The sequence below is a fragment of the Sarcophilus harrisii genome, chromosome 4, assembly GCF_902635505.1.
Source record: "Sarcophilus harrisii chromosome 4, mSarHar1.11, whole genome shotgun sequence".
NCBI lineage: Eukaryota > Metazoa > Chordata > Mammalia > Dasyuromorphia > Dasyuridae > Sarcophilus > Sarcophilus harrisii.
The window spans coordinates 457,561,109-457,573,554 of NC_045429.1; the positions used below are offsets into that span (position 1 = coordinate 457,561,109).

The following is a 12,446-nucleotide window of genomic DNA, read 5'->3' on the forward strand; positions in this document are numbered from 1 at the left end:
AAAGAAATGACTGAGTCTCGAGCCAAGCTCTTCCACAGATGCAGGAGGCCAAAACTTCAGGACACAAATCCTCCAAATGAGAAGAAGCAGAGGGAGGGAGATCTGAAAAGCTTCCTAGTTCCCGGCCTTCCCCACTCCAATCCAGCCTCCATTGGCAGCCAAAGCCGCCTTCCTAAGACTCAAAACCAGTGACTCCATTTTGCTCTCATCAAAAGCCCAGTGGGTAAGACAGTTGAGCTTTGTGATTGGCAGCTGGAAGATCAGGGATGGCTACTAAAGTCCCCTTATGAGCCAATGAGTCAACGACTGCATCACTGATCACCCAGAGAGGGGTGTTCACTGGGAGCTTCAGGGTATCAGGAAGCAGACAACAAACAGAGGGCGGGCAGAGGAACACGGAACATCTTACAGGATGTGAAGTGGAGGCACTAAATCGTCGGCTCCCACTGTATATGCTCTCATCATACAGGGACGCCTACAATTAAAACAGAACTTCAGGACAGGAACAGCCTGCTCTGGGTCCAAACCACAGGGAGATATAGACACCAGGGAGCAGAACCGACACACAAGCTGGAAAGGAGGTGAGGAAACTGGGAAATGATGGGAGCATCGCTTCCAAATCTGTTATCAATGGCATGCAAGGTTAGTGTGGAAACGGCATTTCCCACCTTCCCAAACTGCGCACTCAACAAAGGGACATGCAGAAGTCCAAAGGGAGATTCCGTCAACCAAACACTGGCATCTCCATTTTGGAAGCTTCAAGTTAAGAAACAAACAAATAAACACACCACCAATCCCCGCTACAGGAAATCTCTTTATCTAAAATCTAAGTAGCCAGGAAATACCAATCATCAAAATTTTGATGTCAGTGTAATCGGCAATAATAAAATAGAAATAAATTCGCGCTGCATAATATGCATTCACACATTGGGGGATTCACCTTGGCGGTGTACTAGGAAAACATGCAGGATGTTGAATTTGGACTCAAACATTCAATGAGGTTCCACAGTTTAAAATGGACCTTTATTATAAGTAAATAGTCGATACTAATTCTCTCTAAGAGAATGTAACCTCATAGCCTGGGGGTGGGGAGAGCCTTGTGTTTCCATGACTACCATGACTTCTTTTATATCCAGCACATAGCTTGCTTAGTCTATATTGGTTAGGTTGTCTTTCCCATTAGATTGTAAGCTCCCTGAGGGCAGGGAATACTTTTTTTTTTTTTTGGTATTCTTTTTGTATCCCTAGCACTAGGCTACACAATTATGCACATAGTATGTGCTTAATGTCTAAGGACTGACTGACATACAATTTGATGAAGTGAATGTGAGGTATCTCCTTTAGCTCTGTGATTCTATGAAACATTCTGGATAAATGGGAGTTTACTGTAGTTTTGAAGTAAATACTATTAACTGCTGATATATTTCAAATAACTGTCATGTTGGTTATTTCCATTTCAGGAACATTGAGTTGCTTTAGCTAGTTATTTGTGATCCCAGATAAGGCTGTGAATCATCTGTCAATCAGATGATATCAGGGAGAATTCTGGAGAACTATTTAATAGTTTACTTAAGATAGTTTTGTTTTATCAGCATAGCACAAGATTGATAAGCAAGACCCTAAAGTAAGTCTAACAACAAAAGAAAGTGTCTGAAGGGGCAATTTTCAAATGAATAGAAATCATAGATGTCTCAAAGGGCCTCTCAAGGCACTGTAAATAATCTTTCTCCTTGTTGGGGGTCAATGTTGCCCCTTTCTTATCTAAGAGTTTTCTAGGAAATATCTCAGAATGGAATCCAGGACAGATTTAGAATTCAGTGTGCTGCTCCCGGCCAAAGTTCAAGAGATAGAAAATTCCAAGTCGGCCAAGGTGACTCAGGAGCATTGATATATATATATATATATATGTGAATGGATAAAATTCATTACAATTCAATGGATCAAACAGTGAAGGCAATATCCCGGTGCACAAGTGCAACGTGGAATGGACTGTGACGCCCAAGAAATGCTCCCGGTGTTATGTGACAAAGTGCAAATGTTCATATTAAAGAAATTAAGGGCAAGCGAGCACACCAACCCCAAAACGCCAGGCAGCTTTCACGTTGCTGTAAAGAAAGAAAGACTAGAGGAGAGAAGCACATTTATGGTTTCAATAATTTGGACGATGACAAAACATTGACATTCATCAAAGGATTGAATCGTGGGGTGTGAAGTTATGACATTTAAATTATGTTACAGTTAGGGAAAAAAGGAAAGAAAGCTGACAGACCATGGATCTGGAGTTAGAAGTGACTTCTGGAGGTAGTGAGTCCAACCCTCTAATTTATTAGATGAGGAAATTAAGGCACATAAGTATTTGCTCAAGATCACACAAGTACTAATCACTAGAGGCAGCCAGTGATCTTTACATATCACCACACTCCCTCTTTCATTAGTATTCTAGTAAGTTAGAAATCAAAATTTCACCCAAAACAAATGAGAGGTTTCTTCCTCATTTTTCCTGCTCCAGAAAAAAGGAGCCCTCCAACCAAGCATGGCTTGAAGGAAGTTTCTGTGGAATATTTGGAATATATTTTAATTCACACAGATGTAATTTATACACACGTCCCTGGTGGAAAGAAAGCATCTAGAGCCAGTAGAAGTTTCGTGTCTTTCTAATAATGGAAGAATGAGGAAGGAAGAAAAGCATTTTAAGAACATGTGATTATCTGGGCTTAAAATCCCCCCTTCCCCACAGTGACAGTCAAAGAAAATGCTTTTGTGAGTTAATAACCAAATGTATTTCCAGATGGATGGAGAAGTGCAGGGAAACCAGAACTATATAGAATCACAGCCACTGATAACCCTCAGTTATGAGTGTTAAGAAACCCTTAGACACAAGAGTGAAAAAAGAAGCCATGAAGGTCCCGATCTGAATTTGACAAGCCCAATTTGCTTAGAGAAATGGCAGGAACAACGTTAAGGAAAAGACAGTAGCTTTCAGCTACTGCTCCATTAAAATGAGGATACTGAAAATGTTCCTGATGGGTTCTCTTCAGTACTTGAATCGAGGTGTCCCCAAATCTTGGTGCAGTTCTAAGCAATTCCATCATTAAAACTATTATTGAATGGCACTAAAACTTTTGGGACAGCCTGTGTAAAAGCCAGCCTACAATACTGCAGTTCAAAGTCAGTTGCTGTCTCAAAGGGAGGACCATGGCAGCGATACCTTTACAGGCAGCAAACAAATAAACCCTGTGTCTGGCAATATAAGAAGGCCTGGTTTGGACCCTGCCACCATCTTGAATCACTCAAACACTAAAACTGCATGCACAGAACATGGACACTTCAACCTCCAAGTTGTTGTTCTCCCGATTATAATTTTTTATCACAATTCTTCCAGAACAGAAAACACATCTTAAACAAAACAGAGCTAAAATTATAAAAAAAAAAAATCACACCTTGGGGACTGGAGCAGAATTCCAACTCTCAGAAAACAGGAAACATATTGAGAGGAGTGATCCAAAAAAATGAAATCCTTCTCCCCACTTCTCAGAGATGAACAACTCTGATTACATAAAGGGCTTTCCAGATCTCTTCCTGGATACATTTATGAGAGAAAAATGTTTAAAAAAAACACAAATGGGACAATAAATAGGCGACAACTGCCGGAAAGGGAAGGGAAGCCCAAGAAATAAGTTCTACATGTTTGAGATTTGAAAAAGATGAATACAAAATGGCATTTTTTTTTTTTGGGGGGGGGAGACACATTAAAACTACTAATACTTTTCTTTAAATAAAAAAAGGTAGGGGGGAATCTTGGCAATGAGCCAGGCTTAGTCACATATCTACAGAACCCACAAGCTAGACCTCTAAGCGTTATAGAAATGGCCACTATTTTGATGATGTCCTGGTTCTCCAGAGATTACTATATCAATGAGGTTGAAGTGTCCAAGTAAATTGGGTTAATTTTTCAAATAATTAAATGGAAAGCAACACTGGAAGAGGGAGCAGATGGAAGAGGAAGATGACAGACCCGAGCTCCATTTTGGGAGGCCGATGGGGGTCTAGAGGGAAGGCTGTTGCAGGAAAGCCCGAGGTCAGAATAGTAGGAGCCCTGGAATCAAAGAAAAGTGGGGAAATGAGAAAGGAAAAAAAACCAACCCTCAGAACTTCATTTTATCAAAACACATAGATGCTTTAGTTTCTTTTCTTTAAAATTATTTCCATAGCAAAAATATTAAGGGATTGCTAACTAGCTGAATCAGCTTAAGGAAACAGAGAGGTGTGATCAGAAATGAATAAAGGTGTTAGCTAAATGAGAAATGCTATGATCTACACAACCCAATCCAACCCAAACTTGTCTTGCATCAATAGCAGTGGTTTTACTTGTGACCCTGATCTCAAAGAAATATTTCCTCCTCAAACCCCACATGTTCCATCTATCGTCATTATTATAATTTTGCTAAAATGCATGGTTTGCAGGGAAAAAAATCCATAAATTGAATCTGATATTATAAAGTCTCTACTTTCTGCCCTATAAATCGACCTGATTGTTTTTATTATTTCAGGTCATAGGTGTGTATGTAAATATAGCAGAGGAAGATTATATATTAAATTAAGGGACATTTTTCTATAACTACTGCAACTTAAGAGAAATTTTTACATTGGATCCACTAACTAGAATATGTTTGAAATAAACCAAGGGGCCTTTGCTAAATCTATGCTTCAGATTTTTGTCATAAACTCCAGTGTCAATTATTTGTGATTTACTGCATGAGCCTCAGTCTAATAAAACTAAATAACATCTTTAAGAAAATTCTATCTGCCTTTGAGCTGTTTTCCACCATCTCATCTTTTGATAATATTTCTACAGTCCAATAATTCTTTCATTCTGTTTTGAGAAATCAAAATCCCCACTGGGTGGGGAGTGGAGTGGGGTGAAAAAGGCAATTTTTTTGGAGGGGGGCAATTAGCAACTCGTGAAAATGTATTCTTTAGCCAAGATCTCAAGGGCTACTAAACTTAAGATAACTCCCAGGAAGGAACAATTCCACCAACTGAACAGAAGGTAAAGCAGATGAGGAAGAAGTTCATACAATGAACATTCAGGGTCCTTAGAGAGGGTGATTATGCTGCATGGGAATGGCCCTGCAGTGAAACCTTTCAGGGCATGGGATAACTGATCATCTCCTCACTAATTTTACATCTAGTATAGTCTCACTAATTCAGCTTCAAGGTAGTCCAATTTTTTGAAAGCTCTGAATTACAAGGAAATGTGAAGGAAATCAAGCTTAGGCCGAGCACAATAAGTAACTAGATGTGACTGGAACAAAAACAAATTAACATAATAGAGAATCTCCATGAACTAGTGATGAGGTGATTCAGTAGATAAGAGTCTTGGATTGGAAATCAGAATGACCTGAATTCAAATCCAGTCTTAGGCACTTACTAGCTGTAAGTCACTTAACCTCTCAGTCTCTGTTACCTCATCTCTAAAATGGGGATCATAAGAACACCGATTTTGCAAGGCTGTAGTGAGGAACAAATGAGACAATATTTGGAAATCTAAAAGGATTGGTTAATGGCTTAATCAATGTTTCTTGATTGACTGATTGAAATGTGAGCTAGTTTTATCAATTGTTCATATCTATTAGATGCTTCTAAATGAGATCTATAAACAGTCAGTGAACCCTGAGACCAATTCTGGTTCTGACACAAATCAGTTGTATGGCCGTGCAAGTTGCTCACTTGTTAGTGTCTGGGCAATGCTCAAGCACTAAGGAGGGAGAAAGGATGGTGGTGGAAGCTGGATTAACCGGAGCCCGAAGCTCCTTCCAGCTCTGGATCTATGACCCTGAGAGGAGCTGCTGACCCGAACTGGGGGAGTGAATTTTCATACTGGGATTCTCCTGTACCCTAAAAGGTCAGATTAAAGATCCTAGATTTTAGAGCTAGAAGCTCCTTAAGTTCCTGCCTCTCACTGGCTCCTGAGAGGATGTAGAACTGGCCTGACTCCAACCCAGGGTTCTCTCCTCTCCATCAAGTCACCCACGGCTACGTCTAAAACAATAGAGGAGATAAGGCAGTATCAGGACTGAGCCCATATCTAGAGCCCCTGAGGACCAGCGGCATCTACCATGACCTTCCTTATCCAAGCATTGCCCTCTTTATCAAATCTAATCCATAATCACATGGCAGACTTAAGGAGGACAGTAATGGTCTCTCTGGATCAATCCTTCCCAATCTCTGCATGCTACTTAGAAAGAAGCCAAGAGCTCCCACTTTTCCTTTGAAGATATTTCCTGACAGAGAGAGAGCCTATGGGGGTCCCATTTGACCCTGGGGTAAAGATACCTGAAGCTTTCCAGCAACCCCCCCCCCCCCAAAAAAAAAACTGTACTTAATTAGCCCAGATTAAGGGCTGAGAGGCAGCAGAGTATGGTGGATGGCAAACTGATTGTGAAACCACAAAGACTGGGCTGTTTACAAGTGAAATCCCCTCTCCGGGCTCCTGGCACCTCTCTGGGCTCCTGGCACTCTCTAAACTTGTAAGTTGCAGAAAAAGTACCAACCTACATCGGTGTTTGGTGCTTTGCCATCTACGAGTTTTTCCTAGCACTGAAACTACAGCTCTAACATCTATATTTAATGAGCAAACAAATCTACAGGGCCTGATTCTCTGCCCACCAATTATGCCTTTGACCACTGCCATGTGTGATGTTGATTTTTGAACAATTAGTAATTGTCATTGGAAGCCAAACTGGAAACTGAATGTAATTAATTAACTGCATGATAAATATACGGAGCCTCCAAGCGGAGAGATTTCTGACCATGTGGTTTATTACCAAAGAATACGGGTGCCTCTGGTCTAAGTCTCACACACTCATTAAAATAACTCAATTCCCATTACAGAAAAGGAGATCATTTGAACCGCTCCGGCCCTGCTGATGGTTGCTATGGCTGGCAAACGAATCCAAATGAAAATGAGTAAGGGAGACGTCGGGTGCACGCCACAAAACCTGCGGCCTTTGGAGAGAGGATGTGAGAATTAAATGGAAACCAACCAACTTCTCCTCCCTGGATGACAATCTGCTGGGCAGTTTGCTTTCCTTGCTGGATCTGGAACTCTGAAGCATCAAAGAAAAAGAAAGCTTGTGAGAGATGTGAGTATCTGTAGTAAATAACCCAAGGTCTCATCCTGGCCATTCAGAAAGCTACAGATCTTTTTTTTTTTTTTTTTTTTCATGTATACAATCAGCTAAAAATTTATTAAAAGGAATGGATGTTCTTTTCAAATCCCACTAGATCTTAGAAACACAAAATTCTGAAAGAGTGAAAGGACACAAATCAGTGGATGATATTGTGAGTCAGTTTGCTACAAGCGGTGAAATCAAAGGGTGAAATGATACAAATGTAGCATGCGAACCAGACACTTCCCTTTAACTTATTGCTTCTATCTTGGTGATGAAACAATCACTATTTGCTTTAGGGTCTAAGTTTCTAGGACTTTGGAGCTGGAAGGCACCTGGGACTTCATCTCTTTTACAATTTTCATCTCATTTTACAGTTGAAAAATTAGATCAAGGAGTGCGAAGATTTAATTTGCTCACAGTCACACAGATACAAAATGATCACCTCCCAGATCTCCTGGGGCTTTGCTATGGTTCCCCACTTGTGGGGGCTCGCCCTTTCTTCTCAATGCCTTTTGGGACCTTCTCCCAGAACAAGGGGCTGGAGAGTCTTCTCCATCGTACTGAGCTCTTCTCTGTGGGGAAGCCCTCTCAGTTTCTATCAACAAATACACAGCTCTTCGTCCCCAAATTAAATCCTGTTGCTGATAAAGTGAATTGAAAAGATTATCGATTTTAGATAGACTGGATCTAACTAAATGAAGAGAGAGAAAAATCTGTGTTAGTGAGTCAGGTAGGTGGCGAAGTGGACAGAGGCCTGGATGTCGGGAAGCGCCTGGGACACTTTCTGGCCGGCAAATCATTTCATCTCTGCCCGTTTCAGTTGACTCACCTACCTCTCGGGATGTTGTGAGGATTAAAAGCAATGATGTTTGTAAGGTGCTTTGGCAACCTTAAAGCACACTATAAATTTGTTATCGTTGTCAGGTCCAATTCTCTGACCACATTAGGGTTTTCCTGGCAAAGATACTGAAGTGGTTTGCCATTTCCTTGTCCAGCTCCTTTGACAGATGAGGAAACTGAGGCAAACAGGATGAAGGGACTTAGCTGGGGTCACACGCCCAGTAAATGTCTCAGGCTGGATTTGAACTCAGGAAGATGAGTCATCCTGACTCCAGTCCTGACACTCCCTCTATAGGTATCTAGTTGTTCAATAACACAAATGTTAGTTATTATTAATGGACTAGAAATATGGTCACGTGATACTAAGAGCTTACATTTATAGCCCTTTAAAGTTTTCAAAGTGCTTTACAAATATTATCTCACAATCACCCTGACAAATATCTTCCTTTTTAACGGATGAGGAAACTGAGGCTGAGATAGTTATGTGACTTGCCCAGGGTCACAAAGTCATCAAGTATCTGAAATAGAATTTGAATTCAGATCTTGCCATGGCTTTATCCACTGCTCTATACCTAGATGCTTATATAAAGAGAGCCTCTGAATCTGCTTAATAAGAGACAAGATCCGATGGGTCCAGGAACATTTAAGACTGGCTCGGTATCAGCGCAAGGGGCTGAGCTCATTTTAGCGAAGCTCTGCCCTCTGCCCTCTACTCCTTTCCCTACCTTGTCTAGTCAAAGGTCCCCAGTTAAACGTCTCTGACTCACTCTGACTTGGCTCAGAGGCTCACATACCCCTTCCTGCTAACTTCCTGCACTTGACAATTCAATCAGTCCCTGACCCAGGGCAAGCTGGGTAGGGCATTGGGAGGTTTTGCAGCCATCTAAGGAAGGAGAGGGATGGACTAGATGAATTCTGAGGTTCCTTCCAGCTCCAGCTCCAAAACCCAGGATGGGGGGACCTGAAGCTTCTCCTGTTGCCTCTGGCTGCTAGCACATTTGTAAAATGCTTGGTACAGAGCTTGACACACAGTAGGCACTTAATCAATGCGTGTCCCCTTCTCCCTTTCTTTTTCTTTGGTGTTTGTCTATTTGTGTATGTGCTGTCTCCCCAGGAGGAGGGGCTCGGCCAGACAAATGCTGGTTCCTTGATTAATTGGAGATTTGGGGTCCAGCCATTTGCAGGGTTTCAAATACCCTGAATCCTCCTCTTGAGGTCATGTAACAGATGGAGACTTTCTCATATGACCTGCTAAAATCTACAGCACTCCCTGAACAGTACAGAATCCGAGGTCCTGTCTGTCACTATCTGGGTGATTTCAGGCCAGAACTAACCTGACTTCTCAGGTCTCAGTTTCCCTATCTGAAAAATTAGGAGATTAAATTAGGGAGCTCCCAGGATCTCACATTAGACAATCCCTTCTTTCCTTTCCTTCTCCATCAGCCTCAGAGGCCAACTCTAATCAAAAAGAATTAAAGCACGAAGGGGCCTCTATCCAGCAGGACATAAAGGGGCTGGAGGACGTGGAGTCAGGTGGCTTGGCTTTGTGACCTTTTTCTGTGACCTCAGAGAAGACACTGGACTTAGCTGTGCCTCAGTTTCCTCATGTGTAAGAATGAACCGACGCTAGGTGCCTCCTACTGTCACTGCAGGAGCTAGGGGTCTGAGCCTGGGGCCAGCTAGGATCATCAACCTCTGCTCTTCTCTCTTGACTTTCTTTAGAGAGATCCGTAGTCTATTAATAAATGGGAGGAAATACAAAGTAGGCTTTGGAGCTCAAAGGTGGCCATATGGGATAACACTAGGCTGGAAGCTTTCTAAATAAACTGAATAGTTATTGAGGAAAGTAAATTAAAAATAGAGTTCTAAGCTAGCCATAGGAGGGCTGGCTATAAACTTCATAAATAAATTGAACATTTATCGAATAAAGTGAATTAAAAATAGAAAGCCAAGCTCTAAGCTACCCTAGGAGAGCCTCCCAGGCAGTATGTTTGCTCGTGAATATTTATTGAGCAAAATGAATTACACGGACAATAGACCTAAATACCGGGCACACACATCACAGCTCACTTGGTTCTAAGTTTCCAGAAGGCAGTCATGAGTTGCTCAACTTTAACTTTCTAGTTGCCCTAGCTCCAGTTCAGCATTCTGTACCCAATGGGCGTGCCCCAAGTGTCCAGAGAATTAATGCATGAATGAATGAATGAAATTAGAGATGTTGAAAATTGTTAAAATGTGATAGGTCTAGCATAGTGCTCCGTATGTATTAGGTGCTCAATAAATGCTCACTGATGGTAGGGGAAACCACAGCTCTGCTTAGCTTTACTTTCAAAAGTGTTTCTAACCCCCATGTCAGATGGACTTCTCACAAGTGATCGAGGGGGCAGCTTTTCACTGCATCCATCTAGCCTGGCTGGGGGACAAAGAAAGGGGAATGGAAGATACGCCGTGCAGCAGACGCCAGGCCCAAGAGCCTAAATTTACCAATATTTAAGAAAGGTCTCGCACTTGCCCTGCTACGTTGTCACTGACAAGAGAATCTACTGACCCTGCTAGGTTTTCTACTCAGGGACGAGGATCCATATAAGTCGCCATCGTGACCGTTCATCTGCTGGGAGAGAGAGGAGAGGAAAAGTTGCCAGAGATCAGACAGAGCTTCTGAAGAACAAGGAAAGAACAAAGTCGGCCTTCGAGGTCAGAGCAAGCGCAGGCCGGCCTCAACCGAGCAGAAAGAAGCGCAGCTGCTGGTAAGAGCAATTTTGTATCAAGACACACAAGTGCATGTATACACACACAAGGGAACACACAAATGGACGCATGCACACACACAAGGGAACACACAAAGGCGTGCATGTACACACACAACTGTTCAGTGTCTGACTCTCTGATGACCCATTTGGGATTTTCTTGGCAGAGCCACTCTCCCTCAGTTTCCTCAACATAAAATGGGGATAATAACAGAACTCATCTACCAGGTAATCATTTAAGATGAGTATGATTTTCTGGTATATAAGAGGTTGTTGTTTGTTCTTTGTTCTGGAAGAGGACGATGACAGACAAGTGGAGCTGGATTTAAGTGAACCAAGGTCACCTGCCTCACTTTCCCCTCCAGAGCCAGCTGGGTTCAGTGGCCAAATAGAGATCGGTATGACTGGAGATGGCCCTGGATGTAGTGGGAGACTTTGGCCTTTTTAAGCTATGGTTTTTAAGAGAAGATACTATATAAACAGTAGCTGCTTTTATTATTATAATTATTATTAATTACATTTAATCTAGTACAGTTTCTTTTCCCAGCACCGTGCAATTCATTGACATATTCCTCTCCTATATAAATACATGTGGGTCAGGGAAACCCAGATTCACATGTGAGGGCTCCAGGGACATTAATGGTCAAAAGAATCAGTTATAAGACAACCTTTAAAGATGGTTTCTTTTACTTCTTTGATTTTCCCGTTTCAGTTTCATGGTTAAAGGTCTTCTCAAAGACTCTGTTTAATTGATTATCTAGCCAAGCTTTCTTTAAACTGGTTCTCACCTTCCATCATCTGTTTCTGCTTAGAGCAAATACCGTCCATAATCTTTCTGCTTTCTTTCTCAGTTAAATTTTCCAAGTCACTTGGATCTTAGAGCAGTGTTTTCCCGTGACGCCACTTCTCTCCATTTGGTAAGTAAGTCGAGTATTTGCTAACCAACATGGTTTATCGGCTCTTCTGGGCTCTTCATTATGGCAACTGATTGCACTGGTTAAACTTCCGTATGAAAATATTTAAATTAGTGTCAATGTCCTTTCCTCTGTCCATATTTCAGCATCACCAGCTTATTTCAATAGGTCAAGTTGGAGTGGTCTTACTTGCCTGCCGTAGCCTCTTCACATCTTTACTCTTCTAGCTTTATCCTCATTTTAGTCTTCTCCTTTAGGGGAGTCTGACTCTGCCCACTGTGTACATTGGTCTAGTCCAGCTGCTTTTCCCATTGCTGTTCCTTTTGTAGAGAATGACTCCATTATCAGTACTGAGTCATTTCCTGTCTGCTTTTTCTTGTTATTTGGAGCCTGCCATACTCAGGATCTTCTCATTCTTTTCCCAAATCAAATATTTATGGCTCAGAGGCCTGAGGATTCAGCGAAGGGCCGTTTCCAAGTCTTTGCCCTTCCTCTCCTTTCTCTTTCCGCGTTCGTGACTCATATTCCTCCCATCTGTGCCTATTTCTGTTCCTAAAGCCATCAAAGAATATGCTGACTTCATGTGAGGGGGATCGTTCTTCAGACTTTCTCCTCTTCACTCTCTGTAACAAACGTTGGTCCATCGGCCTCAAGTCATTTTTATAATTATCTTTCTCCAACAACTTCTTCATCATGAATAAGGTAACAGGAGGTGAGCAAATGTTCCCTGAAACCAAGCCTTCTTGCTGCCTTCTTATGCACAGTAAACC

General features: G+C 41.8%; 1 protein-coding gene across 17 annotated transcripts in view; it reads right to left on the reverse strand.

The window, feature by feature from the left end:
• Positions 1–12,446, reverse strand: part of LOC100921442 (leucine-rich repeat flightless-interacting protein 1) — a 165,665-nt gene that overhangs the window by 24,894 nt on the left and 128,325 nt on the right. For 9 of the 17 annotated variants that reach the window (XM_031968232.1, XM_031968229.1, XM_031968224.1 and 6 more), the window contains 5 exons: positions 10,564–10,626; positions 7,047–7,109; positions 4,016–4,096; positions 2,078–2,122; positions 410–475 (listed from right to left, as the gene is read on the reverse strand). The exons of 4 other annotated variants lie outside the window; for them this stretch is intronic. In XM_031968232.1, the coding sequence (XP_031824092.1) occupies positions 410–475; positions 2,078–2,122; positions 4,016–4,096; positions 7,047–7,109; positions 10,564–10,626 (318 nt within the window). The remainder of the gene's footprint in view (positions 1–409; positions 476–2,077; positions 2,123–4,015; positions 4,097–7,046; positions 7,110–10,563; positions 10,627–12,446) is intronic. 4 more of the 17 variants (XM_031968223.1, XM_031968228.1, XM_031968226.1 and 1 more) reach the window with 4 other exon arrangements.